Here is a 19,616-nt window from a genome sequence, read left to right on the forward strand (position 1 = left end):
ATTGTATCCTGTATTCAGTTAATTAGCAATTTTTTAAAAAATATCAAAGGAAGTTGAAGGGTGGAGAAAGGAGATGTGTGTATTCATATCTCACCTGAATTCAGGGGAGATAATTAAGTTTATTGTTAAAGCAGTGGTGCTTCTGCTTTTATAGTAGGGAAACCACAGCAAAAAAATTAAAAACAAAAACAAATAGCAGATTGTTGTATTATGTATGTTTTACTGAGTGGCAAAAGCGTGCAAGGCTGACTGACAAAAGTGCAGTCCAATATAAAATACATGAAGCAGACAGCAGTCAGCTTTCAGTTCAACCTACTAACCATGCCCCCAAAATTGCTGTTACAGATAGGTAGCCGTGTTGGTCTGCCATAGTCAAAATAAAAAAATTCCTTCCAGTAGCACCTTAAAGACCAACTAAGTTAGTTCTTGGTATGAGCTTTCGTGTGCATGCACACTTCTTCAGATACCAAAATTGCTGTAAGAGGAGTTTGAAGGAGGGCTAGACAGGAAGCTTCAGAACAAGCAATTTGCTATCATAAGTTGTACTCACGTCATTACGAAGGTCATAGGCATGTTTGGCATGGAGAATTTCAGGGGTGTCCCAGACAAAGCAACCTATGCCTTTGAGCCAGTTGAGGTCATCTTTGTACACAATCTAAGATATTGGATTAAAAATAGAGAAGAGTGAAAATTCCATAGCAAAACATAGCAAACATTCCTACACAAATTAAGTAATTTAATCGTGATCGAAACTTTGCTACATAATGGAAACCAGCTTAGAGCGTTAGCATTAGTTTCCATTGGCTGCCATTATGTTATTCAATTTTCTCAGTACTTCTTTCTTCAGCAACCCGCGGTTTCCTCAGATTCCTGCTTCTCAGCCAGTTCCTATTTAGTCCTAGTAATACGACTTGTATTATGGTCAGGTTGATTCAAATGTCTGTCTGTCTGCACACAGACAGCAGGCGCATGAAAAACTGAAAACGTTTGCTGCAAAAACTTCCAGATTAAAACCCTGAAAAGGTTCTCTGTTCGTTAAAAGCCCAATTACCATATTTTTTGCACCATAACACTCACTTTTTTCCTCCTAGAAAGTAAGGGGAAATGTCTGTGCGTGTTATGGAGGAAATGCCTACAGGTTGCATGCCTACGGATTTTCCTCTAAAAACTATGTGCATGTTATGGTCGGGTGTGTGTTATAGAGCGAAAAATACGGCAATTGTCCCTTTGAAGGCAAGCATGTCCTGCATCCACCAAAAAGTGTGGGGGGGGGGGGGACTGACGCCGGTTGAGAGGCAATGAACACAGCCTGTAAGCTTATAGATGTAGTTTGTCACACCATTAATGCTCCTTTTCCTGTCATGTGCAAATATAATAGTTTATCCAAAGGCAGACCTGGTATCATTTGCAGACTTACATCACTCAGCTGGTCATTGACTTTCCGAGCAAGAGCATTGGCATGAAGATCTGGGATGTTGGCCCATTCATGGAGACGGATGCGATAATCGATTTCACTGACTTTCTTCTGAGTGCTCTTAGCTGACACTATGTCCACCATGTCTGGTGCAATATGGATTTTGGCCTTGTTCTTTTCATAGCCTTCTCTATATAAGCGCTAGGGTAAAATAGAATTATTATTATTATTATTATTACTATTACTACTACTACTACTACTACTACTACAATTATTATTTCTTCTTACCCACCCTTTATCCTAAGGTCCCACAGCAGGCTACAACAAATTATATATTAAAAACAGTCTAAAACAAATTCAATACCAGGAGTTAACTAACAACTAACAAACAATTCATGAAGTCATATCTGAGTAGGCCAGAAAATTAGCTTCTAATAATGGGGGGGGGGGATATAAATAAGATATTAAACCACGTGAAGGGTGACAATCTGGCACAAGCATGACATCATGGGAAACTACAACTCTAAGGGGGAAAACAGCAGAGTGGAGTGCCTGCTTGACCCGTTTGGTCTTTAGTGATCTACATGCACTTGTGTGAATGAAGGTGACCTATATCAACATATTGTTATAGCTCCTGGGTAAATCACCCTTTGTTAAGCTGATTATCTGATACCTGCAATGATCAGTTGACATTCCCTGAATGGGTACAGCTAATGAATTGAAATTACTTTTTCCAACCCATCACCAAGTAGAGGGGCAGAAAACTATGATGTTGCAGTTTGAGCAGTTAAGAGAGACAGAGAGTTGGAAGTTCTTCTGCTGAACTACACCTGAAGCTGCAAGAAGCAGCCTGCAGGAGGCTACAGAAATCTGAGCAGTTGTTGTCTTTGTGAATCTGATGCATGACTCGTGGTTGTGCTGACCACTATGACAGTCTCTTGCTTCCAATAAGTTCTCCTCTGGGCACCATAAGTCCCCAGCGTGCTAAATCCTGTAGCATAGCCTTTCAGTATCTAAAACCAGTTGTTAATGGAAATAATCTGATTAAAAAAGTGTAAGACGGCACTTTTCTTATCAGATGTTATATCAAAAATAAACCTTACATCAATATTCAGCTTGCCAACCCTTAGGCATCTGGCAGTGTTGGGATCATCCTGAACCCCTCTGGGTAGAGTGTAAAGGGCTTTAAACCGATCATACTCCTCTCGATACTTTACCTATGTGGAAAAAGAAAATGGAAATCCAAGTTACTTAGATTGATACATCATTCGTACGACATCTTTAGGAATGTGTTGCTTGGGTACACTTACAATACTGGCATTGTGCTTCAGTTCTTTGGCACGGACAAATGGCACAGCATCGGGAGGCAATGTGAAACCAGTGGCCTTCACTTTATCCCAGGCGTCCTTGTACAGGTTCTGTAGAGGCAAGAATCAAAGGACTGCGGTCTATATATGCTACTATACACTAAGGCCTTGTCTACACTGGAGCACCTGCCTGTCTCCCCATTAATGTAGGTGTGTCTACAGGACGTCCTCCCCATCAAAGTGTTCTCCTGTCCTCTTCTTTAAATGTGGGGCCTTCTGCTCCTGGGAAACATTGAAATCCAAGGATTAAAAATCCCATATTTAAAGGGGGGGGGCGGATCTGGGGAAATGTTGGGATGAGAAGATGTCATGTAGATGCCCTTACTGTTAATGGGGACAGGAAGGTGCAAATCCATATTTTGCTCTGTTGTAGACAAGCCCAAATATTTTGAGCTGCTTTAGAGTCATCTTCTATGAGGCCCCAAAGCAGTAAGAACCATGAGTAAGAACCAAATATTAAGAGACCTTTTCTGCCTTTTAAAACAGAAAGGCCTAGAGCTACACGTTCTTTCACATAGTCAGGGAAGGAAACAATTGCTTCAATCCACACAAACAAAATGGATACTAAAAATCATGGCCTTCCACGCCCCAACTTAGAAAAGGCAACCCAAAAGGAAAGAAATTTCAACACTAAACATCAAGCTCAGGCTTGATCTGTCATCCTTCAGGATGGGGAAATTCCATAATTTTTGGAGCAGGGCTGAAAAGCTTCAGTTTCTCCTAAGTGTATTGTGATTAGCCACAGGTGGCAATTTCAAGAGGCATGCCAGATTGTAGGGATGTAAACCCAGGTATGCTAGCCCCAAGTCATGCTGTGTTCCAACATCAGGTGGAAACATACCCCTTTTGCTGGGTCCTCAGACAGCAGTAGCAATATGGTGTTAATCAGAGACCTGTATACTGTGAATTTTAATTGAAATAGTTCTAATCTGTGTACAGCACTCTGCATTGTTGCTCCCTACTTTGGGTTAAGCCACCCTGACACCATGTGAAGGAAATAAATAAATATTGGCTAGCATCCCCAGGTACTTATAGCTAAAAGAATTCCAAGATAAACCACCACCCCAAAACAGCCCATCTCATTAGCCCCTGAAAATAAAGTTTAACACTCACACTACTGAAAAGGTGCTTGAGGTTCTGAATCCTATCATGATCAACTGTTTCCAAAACTGTGGTATATTGGTCCTTCATTTTATGGTATTGTTCTTTGTATTTCACCTATAATCAAAGGCAGATTCAGTCATTACTGTAGTTCCCTCTACAATTCAAGGGAAGGGAAGAGAATGAACCAGATTCAGTCATTACTGTAGTTCCCTCTACAATTCAAGGGAAGGGAAGAGAATGAACCAGGGCAAAGGAAAGGATGAGAATGACTTACGTCGCTAGCATTGATACCACTCTCGATAGCAGTCACATAAACCGGAGTGTCCATAACCACACCGTAGTTCTGTAAATTGTCTTTTCCTGCTTTTGTGTAGAGCAACTGTGAAACCAAGGCAAAAAGAAGGCATTAGGACAGAGAACAGCTACACTGGATTTTTAAGCAACTCTAAACACACTGAGTAGCAATGGGATTCCTTCTTTGGTTTCTTTGAGGTCCCCTTGGCAGGTATGGGGAATAAATCGCCTTAATGTACTACTAATCAGATGTGGTTTTTTAAAATGTTAGTTAGTGCACTTAGCACTTTCAAGGAAGCTAATGGCTGTTTTAAGTACAGTGGCTTGCTTTCTTCTCTGGAAGGAAAGATGGCCGCTGTCATATTTTAATGAATTTATGCCTACATTTATCCACAAGTGGGAAATTCCAACAGTTCTAAGGACTTGTCTGATACTGAGTCAGGATGTAGTTCAGTACTGTCTATGACTCTGATTGAAAAGAGCTCTCTGAGGCCTGAGGCAGGCATCTTTCCTAATCCAGCTACCCAATATTCTTTAGCACATCTATGAATGGGAAATGGTGCAAACCCCGAACTGATCAAATAAAGAAACTTTATAGAGAGACATGGTTCCCAGTTCCACCACCACCACCACCACCACCACCACCACTATCCCTGTATTAGGCGAGATCCATTTGCTTACTTGACTCTGAAGATCATAAGACTTCTTAGCATGCAGGATTTGAGGTGTGTCCCACACATAGCATCCAATTCCCTTCAGCCATGTTAAGTCATCCTTGTACACAACCTGCACATGACAGTAGTGGAGGGGGGACACACACAAATGCAATGAACACATTATGCATTGTTTCAAACATCTCCAGTCATACTAATGCTTTGGTCCGGTGCAGAAAAGTGAGGAGTGGAAGTGATATAAGAGATTTACGTGTATTCTGGGGCTGCCTGCATGGGTTCCAGATGACTACTACCATTCCCACTTTGAGAATTCTCTTAGAATAACAGTTAGTATTTCTATAGAGCTATAGAGTTCTCCAGGCATGTTACATACATCATCTAAGGCTGCTGTCCAAACCTGCTGCTGCAGAGCAACCACTGCAGCTGCAACCAAGACATTCACGGTGGTGGCAGAAGGTGGAGCAAGCAGATCAGGACTCATTCCTGTACCAGCTTCAGGCTGCCATAGCAACTGGACCTGGAACATGCCTGATGTGAGAGCAACTCAGGATCCAGAAAATCCTGGGCCAGTTCAGCTCCTCTCTACCTTTGCAACTCTTCATCTCATGGCTGTTTGGCAGGTTAGTGGAGGGGGGGGGGCATGTGCTGGTGAAGAATCCAGCACCACCACCCCCGGCCAAAGCCTGGACTACAGCCTTGTTCCCCGAAGCATAAAATCATAAGAAGAGCCTGATTAGATCGCATCAAGGTTGACTATCCTATATCCCACTAGGTGTTTCTGTTGTCTCTAAGCAGGGCATGGAGACAACAGCCCTTCTCCTGAGGGTTTCCCTTCCTCCACTTAACAATTGGAATTTTAGTGCCACACCGCCTCTGTACATTGAGATGGTATTTGGCCATAATGGCTATTAGAACTTGGTAGACCTATCCTTCACCAAATTTTCCATTGGGCTGGGCTGGGAGGAGTGATTTGCCCAATGCCTTCCTATGCCTTTATGGATCCGGCAAGATTTGGGTTGGATGTTTCTTCTTCACAAACCACACTACCCCAATTTGTAAAGCAAAAGGGCAAGCTACTCACACCACCACCTTTTCCTGCTTCTCTATAGCAAATTAAATGGTTCTCAATTTGATCGGGAAAATACATACGTCGCTTAGAATTTCCTGGGCTCTTTTAGCCATAATAACATCGTGCTCCTCAGGTGAACAGTTCCACTGATGGAGGTAAGTTCGGTATTCGAGGTCACTAAGGATGTACTGGCATTTCTTAGCCAACACGTGGTTTATCATGTCGCTCGGGATATGAATGTGTGCCTTGGTGTCCTCATAATTCTTCCTGTAGGCCAGCTAGAAATCAGGAGATTAAGATGGAAAATGTAAGTTTGTTTTTTTCACATTATTCAGACTCAAGGAAGAGCCCCACCCAACAACAACAACAACAACAACAACACCACTTACCGCACTCCTTATCTTTTGGAAAGCAAGAGAATGGACAACACTTGGGAAATCATTTATTTGTGTCCCAGCCAGATAATGGCCCTTCTGCTTCTCATACACTTCTTTATATTTGAGCTGTGAAGTGCAAACATGGGACACGTTAGATAAGACACATAGCAGCCCCACAAGCAAACAGTGGCAAAGTAGTTAACGAGGGAAAGGTCACACTTACCTCGCTGTTAATGTAATCGGCATGTTTGGCACCGACAATAGGGATGTAGTCTGGAGGCAGAGTGTACCCAATGGCCTTGGTGGATTCCCATGAATCCTTGTACAGGTTCTAGACGGCAAAAGGTGCACATGGGATATAAATGAGCAGGATGTTTTCCAACAGATGTAATCATTGAAGAGCAAAAACAAATCAAGAAAACCACTATGCATTCTCTACAGCACAATCTAGGACTCTTTCAATTTTTTCATAGCACAACACTATATAAATACTTCCCTGAATTAAATTTCATTACCTTCACAGGGTTGTCTACTATATGACTACTATATGTCTAACTATATATGGCAGCAGCCCTCAAGGGTCTCAATGAGATGTTCTTTCCAGCTATACTTGGAGCTCCCTGGAGCAGAACCAAAGATGTTCTGTACTATGTCCTAGTGCTGTACCACTAAGATATGGCACCTTCCCAATGGGTGAAGCTAGTAGATGGGGACTTGTCTAAGCTAGGGACCTAAAGTTCCCTAACTGTAGCACCTATTTTCATACAATATCTTCAATGTGCTGTTCACCCAGAAGCCTGAAACTTTATCACTGAAAAGAAACACTTCCTAATTTTGTGAAATAGTTGTACAGTAGGCTACATTCCAGTTGTGCAGAAGTCAGGGCTTTCTACACATGCACAAGCAAGAGGATTGTTGCAATTAAGCAATCAAGGAGAAGGTGGAGAAGGATCACAGGCCTGGAAGGGATCACAAGTGGCCTGAGGTTCCCTACCCCTGTAGTAACACAAAGAGACATTGAATTTTCATTATTAGATGCAAGAACAGCAAGAAACTTACATCACTGTACAGTTTAGCCATATCTCTAGAATGACTCAGGGCTGGAGTGTCATCAGAACCAATGTAGTGACCTCTTTCAAGGTTAAAGGTTTCCTTGTATTTCAGCTAGAGAGAGAGAAAAATTAAATAGAGTGTTAACCCATCATTCCATGTGCTACCACACACACACCAGCCTGACATATTCAGTATGCTGTGCTTCTTAAGGGATGAATGTCTTAATCAGCTTCTTGATGCATGAGGTGAACCTACTAAATGCTTCATGCTGGGGTGTTTTCTTTTATCCTTCAAATTCACTAAGTTATGAAGATCATTCTGAGCTCCTTTGGGGTGTCTCGTTGTTTACCTATGTTTGTTATTACGTCTGAATGATATAGGAAATTCAATGTCATACCATCATTTTGACAGAATTATTCTATTTATTTATTCTAATATCTTTCTCCCAAGACAGCTCACGTTAAAACAAATTATACAACACATATTCTGTTTAAACATTTCATTCTTCATGAATTGTGAGGCAACTCTTCCATACGCCATCTTAAGGGATATCCCACAAAAAATGATTTACACAAAAATACTGTCATTTCCTTTCGCAGGACTACTTTGGCATGTGGTCGTTTTTAAAATATTGTTGTATGTTCCTGAACATTTGAGCTACACAAATACCTTCATAGTTCTAGCTGTGGTGATCAAGAGATATGACACTTTTATAATATATGAAAGTATGTATTTACTCAGAAATTCTGATTTAAAGGATACTTACATCACTCTGATTGATTGCGTTTGCCTTTGCCAGAACAATAGCTGGAGGGTCTTCCACAGGTGTGAAATTGGCAAAATTATTAATAGCCTCTTTTGTGTAGAGTCTCTGTAGGCAGACATGATTAGATTATCATAAATAACAGTAATAGGAAATGAATAGGATGCTGCCACAAATGCATGAAAATTGCATCTTACCTTATCAATCAAGCTCTGAGCGTTCTTCACTTTCCGATGCTCCACTGAATCTAAGGGAATCCAGCCACAGCCGCGGATCCATTCCAGATCAGATTTATAAATATTCTGTACATATTAAAAAAGTTGAAGACTATTATTCACACCTATGCAGACCAAAAGACAAGCTGAGCCTTGATTTCCCTTCCCAGGCAATTGCTCTTGGGTATACCAATATCAAACTCTTAAATTGGTGCGATCTGACTGCATAAATCACTTACATCGCTTTGAAGGTCATATGCTTTCTTTGCCTGGATGCAGTCATTCTGATCAGGGTGGCAAGTCCATTCATGAAGGTAATGGCGATACGGAATTTCACTGACAACATGCTGGCAGTCTCTGGCTGCAATGACGGACAGTATATCTGGAGGTATATGAATTTTGGACTTGGTTTTGTTATACGCCTGTTTATACAATCTGTCGTTCTGGATCTTGCCGGCATGTTCAAACCACACCAGTTTCGGATCCTCTCTCATATTATTGACACCGACGTAGTGACCTCTTTGGTGGACATAGTCTGCCTTGTATTTCAGCTGAAAGGGGAAAACAAAGGTTCTTTAAATATCCACACTGGATCTTTCCTAATCCTAATTCTCTGGGTTATCCTTACTGAGGTAAATGATTTCATGAAAGCATATCTGCTTTGTTTACTTGGTGGTCTTCCATCTCTGGGAATAGCATGCAAGAGTTTTCTTTAAAAGAAGATGAACCACCGAAACGAAAGATATGAAGGATGGGCTCTTTGATAGCGCAGAAATCTGTGTGATTTTAAAGCTAAAGAGCGTTTACCTCGCTTTGGACATCACTTGAATGCTTGGCATGGCGGATAGGCACACTGTCATGAGGCAAAAGATAACCAGTAGCTTTCTCTCTTTCCCAATTCTCCTTGTACAGATGCTGTAAAACAGAATTGAAGGGTTAGCACCTGTCGGAAGCATAAGGACTGTCACTGCTGTCCATGAAAACAAAACATGGAAAGTACATACATGATTAAGAATCCTGGCTGCTTCTTTAGCTGCATCTAACTGTGGCGTGTCTGTCAGCGTATAGTTTGTCTTGATGTTATTCCATTCCTGGTGGTACTTAATCTGAAAAAGTAAAACATACATAATAAGAGTCTTTTAGATTTACGAGTTATATATGTATAACTAGACTCACACAATAAAACTTGGTGAATTTTTAAGGCCCCAGTTTTCCACAGATATATGGTTTAGTTTTTGTGGATGAAGAAAATCTGTCTGACGTGTGTACATTGAACCGAATCAAAATAAGAGGTAATACTTACATCACTTAGTATTTCCCCGCCTTGTTTGGCTGTGATATAATCAACCCTGTCAGCCACTGGTGTAAACGGTTGTTTGTCAACTTTTGTGCGATACAGTCTCTGTGCAGAAATAAAAGAAAAGCAATGAGGCCATACAATTGATTGCACCAGCAATAAGTGAAAAGAAAGAGAGTTGAGGGGAAAATATTCAAAGACAGGGACTGTTTCCTTGTTAATGCTTGTCTTGCTTTCTGTCCTCTCCAGACCACACTCAGTAACAGAACTACCACTGCTGTGTTAGGATCTCTCATATGACAATGAGGCACTAACTTTCCAAAAAGGTTTTTTCCCCAAGACCTTAAAATACCCAGAACTTAATATCAAGGCTAGATATTGCCTATCCAAGCCCAAAGTGCTGGGTGAATGAGCCAAAACATAAGTGGGGAAACTCGACCCGGTTCCCCCCCCCCAAACAAAATTACTTTTGGAACCACAAAATAACAATAATAAAATAATAATAAATAATTATTTATATCCCGCCCTCCCCAGCCAAAGTCGGGCTCAGAGCAGCTAACAACAGTAAAATGATACATTCTAAAATCATTTCATTATAAAATCAGTTCAAATCAGATTAATGGCAACCATTGGGCTCTGTAAGGATTGCCAAAGGAGGGGGTCAGGTTGTGCCCTGGCCAAAGGCCTGGTGGAACAGCTCTGTCTTGCAGGCCCTGCGGAAAGATGTCAAGTCCCGCAGGGCCCTAGTCTCTTGTGACAGAGCGTTCCACCAGATCGGAGCCACAGCTGAAAAAGCCCTGGCTCTAGTTGAGGCCAGCCTAACCTCTCTGTGGCCCGGGACCTCCAAGATGTTTTTGTGGGGGGAGGCAGGGGAAGATAATCCTGCCTCAGGAAATAGCTATGTAAAGGATAAGGTATAGTAACAAACAAGAAATGTCAGGGGCAGGATTAGTGTTAATAAGCATCATTCTTTCCCAAATATGGGGACACAAGGTGGGGACATTAATGCCAGAAAGTGGAGCCTCCTTGTTGAAGAAATTATCATGGTTCTAGACTGCAATCCTATGTACATTTACATGAGAGTAAGTTTTATTGATCTCAGTGGGAATTATTTCCGAATATACACTTATAAGATTGCGCAGATAACAGGTCTTTTGTATACTTGACAATATTTTGACATGAATTTGCTTTGACTTGCTTTCTATTTTGCTAGATGCCTTGTTTTGTTATACTGACATGCATTTTGCTATTTTGTGCTAGTTGTGTTGCTTTCTGCTTTACTTTTAGCCACTTTGGGCTTCCTTTGGGAACATAAAAAATATAAACATAAATGAAATGCAAACAAAAGAAGGCCAATTTAAGAAGGTGGTGGACTCTCCTTCCTTGGAAGTTTTAAAGCAAAGGATGGATGGCCATCTGTCATGGAAGCTTTAGCTGAGATCCCTGCATTGTAGAGTCCATTCCAACTCTAGGATTCTATGAAAATCTCTGCGATTGATACTTTTAACTAGTTGTTATTACCTCACTTAAAATGTCCTGAGCGTGTTTGACATGATTGACAGAGACAGAGTCATTTGGCATCCAGCCAATTCCACGCAGCCATTCCAAGTCGGATTTATAAACAGCCTGCAGAGTCAGGGGAAAACAAGAACAGTTATTTGCAGCACTTTTTTCCCTGCATGGAGTGTTTCATACCAAACTTGATTGCTTTTAACTGAAAGGGAAAAGAGGGCTTGTTTTCCAATGGCCTACAAAAAGAATGGGATAATAGAAAACTGAAAGGAGGAACTATTCAGGCACAGAATATACCAGGAACAAATATTTCACTCCCCACTTTGATTATGCTGTGCCTACCACCATCTTGCCTTCTGCAAGGTGGTGCTATATCCTATGTATGCTCGACATATTCAAATCAGGTAATACAATCATGAAAAGAATGAGAGCTCAAATCTATACATAATGGAAAGCAATTATGTGCAATTATATGCATGTGCATAATTGAGGCCTCAATGTCCTGTGTGCTTTCTTAAAGACATCTGATGATTGTCCAAACATTACTGAATTTCTATATTAAAAAATCACGTATAGTATGGATCCTACCTGTTCACACAAGTATTCTAAATATTTATTATTTTTATGAAAAGGAATGTAATAATTGTGTAGACAAAATATCAAACACTTATCATTGTAGAGGCAAATGAGAGACGAAAGAGAGCGATAGACAAGAAGCTATCAAGAAAGAGGAATTTCAACAACAACCAAAGCACTCACGTCACTCTGTAATTCATAGGCTTTCCTGGCTTGGATGACATCATTCTGGTCAGGGAGACACGTCCATTCATGCAGGTAGCGGCGGTAATCAATGTCACTAACAAGCTTCTGACAGTTCTTGGCCAGCAAGACGGACAGCATGTCAACAGGGCTGTGGATCTTCGTCTTCAATTGATTATATACTTTCTTGTACTCCCGCTCACTTTGCATTTTAGCGACGTGCATAGCCAGTACCATCTTGGGATCGTCGTTAACGTCTCGGCATCCCACATGGTGTCCAAGTTGCTTACGGTAGCCTTCCTTGTATTTGTACTGATGGGATTTGAAAAAATACATATACAATTAGAATCTTCATCTTCGTTATCTCAGAGTGTAGAAAGATTGATAACACTGGCAAGAGTTTTCCATTTAACTCTGTTCCTAAGATGCTAAACAAAGGCTGTATTCATGCTCACATTTACATCACCTATCCTTTACCTGACCTTTTTTTGACCAACGGCAGAGCTTAATATTTCATCAGGATAGTTGACAATTTATTTGGAGCACGTGAATAGCCTTCGCCAAGATGGCACCCTTCACATGTTTCGGACAACAACTTCTATCAGTCATGTTGGATGAGGCTGATGGATGTTTTAGTTCAAAACATCTGGAGGGCACTAGGTTAGTGAAAGCTGGCCCATAATGTCCTTATATCTTGCCTTGAACTGAGAACTTTAATATATTTTTTTTTCCTGCATTGTAATTCCATTAGATACAAAAGTCTAGAGACAATGGATTACCAAACACTATCAAATTCTATTTGCATACTTACATCACTGGCAATTTCTCTTGAGGCTTTGGCTGTTTTGATTGGGACTGCATCTGCTCTCAGGTCAATATATTTCTTCATGTCATCCCAAGATTCCCTATAAAGTTTCTACAATAAAAAACCCAACAACATTATATTGTCATTATCCTCTTTCAGCACTTACATATATATGAAAGCTCACTGTCAATCAGCTTTTACTTTTTCCTAATCACTCCTGTTTTTGCAGGTAAGAGTTACAGATTATCTCCATATAAAACTAGGTAAGGAAAAGTATTTAAACTGCATGTAAGTAATTATGGATAACAAGTGCTAACACATCTGTTTTGTGGCATCTCCACAAGCACAATAGATTGCCAGTTTGCACCTATGCAGGTACAATAACCCACAGAGAATTTACATGGGTCCTTGCTGCATAATGAACTTGTAACATCCAAAGCCCCCTTCATCTGAGTAACTGAAGAAGGTTGTAGAGTTGTATCTTACGAAGAATGGTAGTTATTTACTTACATGGCTCACATTGATAGCATTAGCCCTGGAAAGCACAATTTCTGGTGTGTCTGGCATCACATGGATCATAACTTTATCTTTATCCCAAGCTTCTCTGTACTTTGCCTGAAAAAAACATCGAAATTATCTTGTAATTCCTTTTGCACCAGTGCTCATATTCCTACATAATTTCTCTTTAACTGTAGGAACATGAATAACTTTTCTTTTAATACAAATAGATGCTTCATGCTACAAACTGATAGGGAGGTTTGTAGCATACTTAAAATAATGTCACATTACTCAAAGGAGATACATACAAGACTCAGTTGCTCAGCGTTAGTTTTGGCAAGGACAACTTCAGGCGTGTCAACGATGTTGGTAAATTTCAAACGATCCCGAGGAGTGCGATAAACGTTGTCACTCAGAATTTCCTGTGCATATTTCACCTTCTTCACTTCTGGAGACTCATGTGGGATCCATCCAACCCCCCGGAGCCATTCCAGATCTGATTTATACACAGCCTATGAGAGAAAATTTCAGAGAGGAAGAGCAAGATATTTCAGTTCAATTCAAAAGAAATATTCTATGTGGTAAATAGAATGAATGCAACTTCAGAAAGTCAGGACAAACTTGTCTCAGTTTCTTCATCAGGATCTAAGCAGTACTATCTCTCTGGACTAGGCCACAATGTTTCTTTGACCTCCAGTCATATTTCACACCAGCATTTATAGCTTCGATCAGCACTATGCTGGCTGGGGAGTTGGGGACCAAAACATCTGGAGAGTTCCAGACTTGTGTAGATTGGGCTAGATAGAGTGGGCAGAAAGATCATCAAATCCATACATATGATGGATTCGGTTATGGATTCATTAGCTATTTTTAGATATGCCAAGTCTATCACGTCACTCTTGTCTGCATGATGTGTTGGACATTCTGAATTAAAAATCTTTCAGTTCTTCCTCCCAAGGTACTCATGATGAAATCAAGTGAAGATTAAATTACGTGAAAATGTGACAAGGCCAGTTTTCATTAACACAACAAAGTAAAAATTAAGAAAAGGAAATCTTCCACAATTATCTATCACGATGTCTCTTTTGCCTTCTGTCCTAGCAGTAATGTGTGTTTGCAAAGGACAGATATACTTACATCGCTTTGCAAAGGACAGATATACTTACATCGCTCTGTAGTTCGTAGGCCTTCCTTGCCTGGATCACATCATTCTGGTCGGGCAGACAAGACCACTGGTGCAGATGTTGACGATAGTCCACCTCACTTACTAAAGACTGGCATTGCTTGGCTGCTTGGACAGACAGCATGTCCACCGGTATAGTAATATTGGCTTTGGATTTGTTGTAAGCTTGCTTATACAACCGGTCATTCTGCATCTTCAATACTTTGGCAGCAAATGAAAGTTTAGGGTCCTCCTTCACTGAAGGGCATCCAATGTAGTGGCCTTTCTGTTTCTCATGAGCTTCTTTGTACTTGTACTGAGCAGGAAAGAGAATTGGAAGTTACAGTTATTTGAACAATTTCCAGGAGATAAGTTAGAAATTCTTGATGCTTCAGTTTTTAAGGGATTTAGCTATGGAATAGTGAGAGGGTAAATAAAACATAGTAAGGCTCCCTAATTCTGTCTTTATGAAATATTTACCTGGATTTGTTATTAGGGATGAGAGGGAAAAGCGATTCATTTTGCATTTAAAGTCACATGTCCATAATTCACACTTTATGAATACTGTATACAGACATGTATACGTATTAGGAAAAATTCACATGAAAATCCTAATGAATTTTTATTAGAACTACAAAAAAACAAGTCAATGTGGAGAATTGATAGTTTTGCCACCCCAATTGTATACATCCTAAGCCTAAGTAAAAAGATCTATTTTTTTCAAATAACTGAATAATATATATGTGGTTGCAAATTTTACAAAGTCGCAATGTCTTTTGAAAAGCACAGCCCACTTTGTGTAATAGTGAAAAGCTACTGATGAAATTTGGCTATCCAAATAAATAGTTCAGAAATGGCAATCATATGCATTTTTACTTGGAACAAAGCCCAGTTGGGCATGGTGGAATTTACCTATCGGCGTAAAAATGCATAGGATGGTGTGCTCAGGGTTCTAAACTTGATTTGGAAACTATGCAAGATTATTTTATTATTATTATTTAATTAATTTATATACCACCCTATACCCAGAGGTCTCTGACTTTCCACAACTTAAGAGAAAACTTTAAAGTGGTTGTAAAGAAAGGGGAAGGGGGGGGGGAGAAACACTTGGGTGTTTTTAACAACAGGAAGCAACAGATTTAATTATTGTAAAGTCTTTACAGTGCCAAGTATCTCCAAATTTATCACAGTTAGCTCTTTGGCATTTAAAATAATGGACTATATTAAACTTTCTGATTGTTTGAAAGAAGACACTTTCATAAATTGTAAAAGAATGGAAAGAATGATGTCATGGACATGCAGTAGAGGAACTTGTATAAGGCTGGATAAATACGGTTTTGAGGCTGAATTATCAATTGTTCATATACTTTGACATGTGCACTCATCATATGAAAAGATATAGCCATTTGAGAAGTAAATGTTAAATAAAAGAGATTGTACCTCACTGGCAATTTCTCTGGAGGCTTTGGCATGCTTGACTGAAATAGCATCACCTCTTATGTCGTATCCTTTTGCTTTGGCCTCGTCCCAGGCTCCAGTGTAATGTTTCTGCAATCAGAATAAAATTCACAGTTTTCAATGTAATAAAATACATGATGAAAACCAACTATAGACATTCCTCAATCAACACTGCGATCCAATGCAAGTTTACTTAGAAGTAAATCTGTGCTCAATGGGCCTTACTCCGAAGTAAATATGGAATGCATAGGACTGCAGCCAAAAGAGTAAAAATATGAATATACAAATACTGCATAAATATAGCTTATACAGATATATTTGTTTGCATGCATGCATACGTCTTATATAACTGACGCCGACAATTTATTTGGGGCCTAGATAAGAAACAGAATGATTGTGGGGAAGTACAATTTAGTAATAATAAAGCTTGATAGGCAGAAGATATTGGAGAGAGACTGACATTATCCAAATCACAAAATCATCAAAGCGTGTAACAATGAAACACTCTGACAACGTTGGGATTTGGAACAAGTCGGTCTCTTTTTAATATCTTCTGTCCATGAAGTTCAGTTAATTCTCTTTATTACGCCTGAATAAAAACTCACAAGTAAGAGCCAAATGCCTTCTTGTTTTTAAGAACAGTTAATGATGGGAAGTTGCATTTGACACAGTTGAATAGGTACAGATGCATCACTACACACATTCCACTCATGGGTATATAGCTGGTTAATTCTCTTACATTGCTGATATTCAGAGCATTAATCTTGGACTGCAGCATCCCAGGGGTGTCTGAAGGAAGATGGAACTGAGTCTTCTCTTTATCCCAGGCTTCACGATACAGATTCTAAGAAGGAAGTGAAGGCATAAATGATTGCACTGCATTACAAAAACCTCTTATTTTTCAAAGGTATGCAACTATAACTCACACGTTCCCAATACCAATTTGTCAACATAATGAATGCAATAACTGGGTAATTCCCAAGCTTACCTCACTGACTTGTTGGGCATTGATCTTAGCCAGGACAACGGGTGGTGGGTCAGCAATACTTGTAAATTTCAGTGCATCTGGACGTTGCTTATACAATCTGTCATTCAGGATATCTTGGGCGTGCTTCACTTTGAGCACTTCCACAGAGCCCTCTGGCATCCAGCCAATACCACGCAGCCATTCTAGGTCTTGTTTGTAGGCGTTCTGCAAAGGAAACAATTGGGCTATTAACATTATGGCTGAAAATGTTTCTTCTAATTTATTAAGAAGGCTGTTCCTGCGGCTCGACCCGTCATAATACAGAACTGCTCAGCTTCCATGGCTGGCCAATCACAAGAAGTGCATACCACTAATGTGGGTATTAATAAACAGCCCTCTTTTTATCCCCTTTCAAGCTGTATATGGCAGAACAACAACAGTACTGGCCATGAGTAATACAGATTCTAGTAAATAACTCCAACTCAGGCAATCCAGTCAAGGAAAAATAGGCTGCTTAATGCAGCTTAAATGAATTCTTTTCACACCTAAAATTCTCTGGAATAGAAAGTAAAAGACCAATGGAAATGGACACCTCTAGAAGTGTTTAGTTCTATGCAGCTGCCACAAATTCAGGTTTTGGTGCCCTACTTCTTCAGATCATGGTAGAGTCAATTAGCCTTGTATGCATGGATACATGTGTTGAATTGAGGTCTCAATGCCCCCTTGTCTTCTTTCTTAAAGAAGTATGATGATTGTCCAAACAATACCAAATTTATATGTTAAAAAATTCACATGTACTATGACTCTTAATATGTGACACGTGTTCACAGAAGTAAAACATTTATTACAGTGGTGCCCCGCAAGACGAATGCCTCGCAAGACGGAAAACTCGCTAGACGAAAGGGTTTCCCGTTTTTTGAGCTGCTTCGCAAGACGAATTTCCCTATGGGCTTGCTTCGCAAGACGAAAAACCAAAACGTCTTGCAAGTTTGTTTCCTTTTTCTTAACACCGTTAATACAGTTGTGACTTGACTTCGAGGAGCAACTCATAGAACGCGGTGTGGTAGCCTTTTTTGAGGTTTTTGAAGACTTTGGTGATTTTTGAAGCTTTTCCAAAACTTCTTTTAAACTTTTAAAACTTTTTGGGGGGTTGGATTTTGGGTTGGGGTGTTTGGAATTCAAGGACTTGGTGTTGGGGAGGGGTTTGCAAGAATCTGGAAGCTTGTGTGTGTTTTTTCTGCATTTTTATGATTTTCTGTGACCATTGGGCCACTCTGCTGTTTTTTTAAAAAAATTATGGATTTGAATTTATGTGTGGTGGATGGCTGGGGGAACAGTTGAAGAGGGGTTTGCAAGAATCTAGAAGCTTGTGTGGTTTTTTCTGCATTTTTATGATTTTCTGTGACCATTGGGCCACTCTGCTGTTTTTTTAAAAAAATTCTGGATTTGAATTTCTGTGTGGTGGGTGGCTGGGGGAACAGTTGAGGAGGGGGTTCTTCAGCAAGAAGCAAAGAGTGGAAGAGGAACCTTCTTCGAGTTGTCCCCCAGAGTCTTAGAAAATGTACTGTACACTTTGTTGATTTTTAAATGTTTTTCTGTCATGTTTACAAAATTAATTTATTCTTCCTTCAATTTTTGAAATGCTCTTTACAGTATGTGTGACTTTAAAGAGCACTTAATAAACTCTTGTTGTACCAAATTTGGCTTTGTTTGGACTTTTTTTGACCATAGGAACGCATTAATTGGATTTCAATGCATTCCTATGGGATTTCGTGCTTTGCAAGACAAAAAATTCGCTAGATGAAAAAACTCACGGAACGAATTAATTTCGTCTTGCGAGGCACCACTGTACTTTTTAATGAAAAAATATGTAAAAATTGTGGAGACAAAATATAATTGTAGAGCCAACAGTAATAATCCACCAAATGTCATGACAGAGGAAAGAGAGTGATAGACAAGAAGCCATCATAAAAGAGATATTGCAACAATAACAAAATCACTCACATCGCTCTGTAATTCATAGGCTTTCCTGGCTTGGATGACATCATTCTGGTCAGGCAGGCAGGTCCATTCATGCAAGTAGTGGCGGTAATCAATGTCACTAACAAGCTTCTGACAGTTCTTGGCCAGCAAGACGGACAGCATGTCAACAGGACTGTGGATCTTCGTCTTCAATTGATGATATACTTTCTTGTACTCCCGGTCACTTTGCATTTTAGCTACGTGCATAGCCAGTACCATCTTGGGATCGTCGTTAATGTCTCGGCATCCCACATGGTGTCCAAGTTGCTTACGGTAGCCTTCCTTGTATTTGTACTGATGGGATTTGAAAAAATACATATACAATTAGAATCTTCACCAAAGGTATCTCAGATTCAGAGCTTTTTTTCAGCTGCAACTCACTTCTGGCACTTCTGAGGTGGGTGCCATTGTATTGGTAAATGTAAATATTCAGCACATGCATAGATCCTTGAATTGCACACATCCTTCATCTGACATTTTTTTGACCAACAAGATGAAAGCTTTGGTCCTGAAAGATTAATATTCTACTTCAGAAACCTTCATCAGGATGCTGGACATTTTACTTGGAGCATATTTAAAGCAAACAGCAGCCTTTGCCAAGATGGCACCCTTCACATGTTTTGGACAACAATGTCCATCAGTCATGCTGGATGAGGCTAATGGATGTTTTAGTTCAAAACATCTGGAGGGCACTATGTTAGTGAAAGCTGGCCCATAATGTCTTTATATCTTGCCTTGAAAATAGAACTTTAATATATTTTCTGTTTCCTGCATTTTAATTCCATTAGATACAAAAGTCCAGGGAC

The 19,616-nt window shown here is 39.9% G+C and overlaps 1 protein-coding gene across 50 annotated transcripts in view; it reads right to left on the reverse strand.

Annotated features, from left to right (window-relative positions):
- NEB (nebulin) overlaps positions 1-19,616 on the reverse strand; it is a 153,718-nt gene that overhangs the window by 57,881 nt on the left and 76,221 nt on the right. For all 50 annotated transcript variants that reach the window (XM_083492334.1, XM_083492306.1, XM_083492338.1 and 47 more), the window contains exons 81-107: positions 18,793-19,104; positions 16,810-17,013; positions 16,561-16,665; positions 15,804-15,911; positions 14,368-14,679; positions 13,510-13,713; positions 13,214-13,318; positions 12,710-12,814; positions 11,899-12,210; positions 11,149-11,253; positions 9,634-9,732; positions 9,335-9,436; positions 9,138-9,245; positions 8,570-8,881; positions 8,313-8,417; positions 8,119-8,223; positions 7,359-7,463; positions 6,523-6,630; positions 6,312-6,425; positions 6,003-6,200; positions 4,861-4,965; positions 4,160-4,264; positions 3,895-3,999; positions 2,725-2,832; positions 2,518-2,631; positions 1,418-1,615; positions 551-655 (exon numbers count right to left, since the gene is read on the reverse strand). In XM_083492334.1, the coding sequence (XP_083348460.1) occupies positions 551-655; positions 1,418-1,615; positions 2,518-2,631; positions 2,725-2,832; positions 3,895-3,999; positions 4,160-4,264; positions 4,861-4,965; positions 6,003-6,200; positions 6,312-6,425; positions 6,523-6,630; positions 7,359-7,463; positions 8,119-8,223; positions 8,313-8,417; positions 8,570-8,881; positions 9,138-9,245; positions 9,335-9,436; positions 9,634-9,732; positions 11,149-11,253; positions 11,899-12,210; positions 12,710-12,814; positions 13,214-13,318; positions 13,510-13,713; positions 14,368-14,679; positions 15,804-15,911; positions 16,561-16,665; positions 16,810-17,013; positions 18,793-19,104 (4,068 nt within the window). The remainder of the gene's footprint in view (positions 1-550; positions 656-1,417; positions 1,616-2,517; positions 2,632-2,724; positions 2,833-3,894; positions 4,000-4,159; positions 4,265-4,860; positions 4,966-6,002; positions 6,201-6,311; positions 6,426-6,522; positions 6,631-7,358; positions 7,464-8,118; positions 8,224-8,312; positions 8,418-8,569; positions 8,882-9,137; positions 9,246-9,334; positions 9,437-9,633; positions 9,733-11,148; positions 11,254-11,898; positions 12,211-12,709; positions 12,815-13,213; positions 13,319-13,509; positions 13,714-14,367; positions 14,680-15,803; positions 15,912-16,560; positions 16,666-16,809; positions 17,014-18,792; positions 19,105-19,616) is intronic.

The sequence above is a fragment of the Podarcis liolepis genome (genome assembly GCF_965112155.1).
Source record: "Podarcis liolepis genome assembly, chromosome: 1".
Lineage (NCBI taxonomy): Eukaryota > Metazoa > Chordata > Lepidosauria > Squamata > Lacertidae > Podarcis > Podarcis liolepis.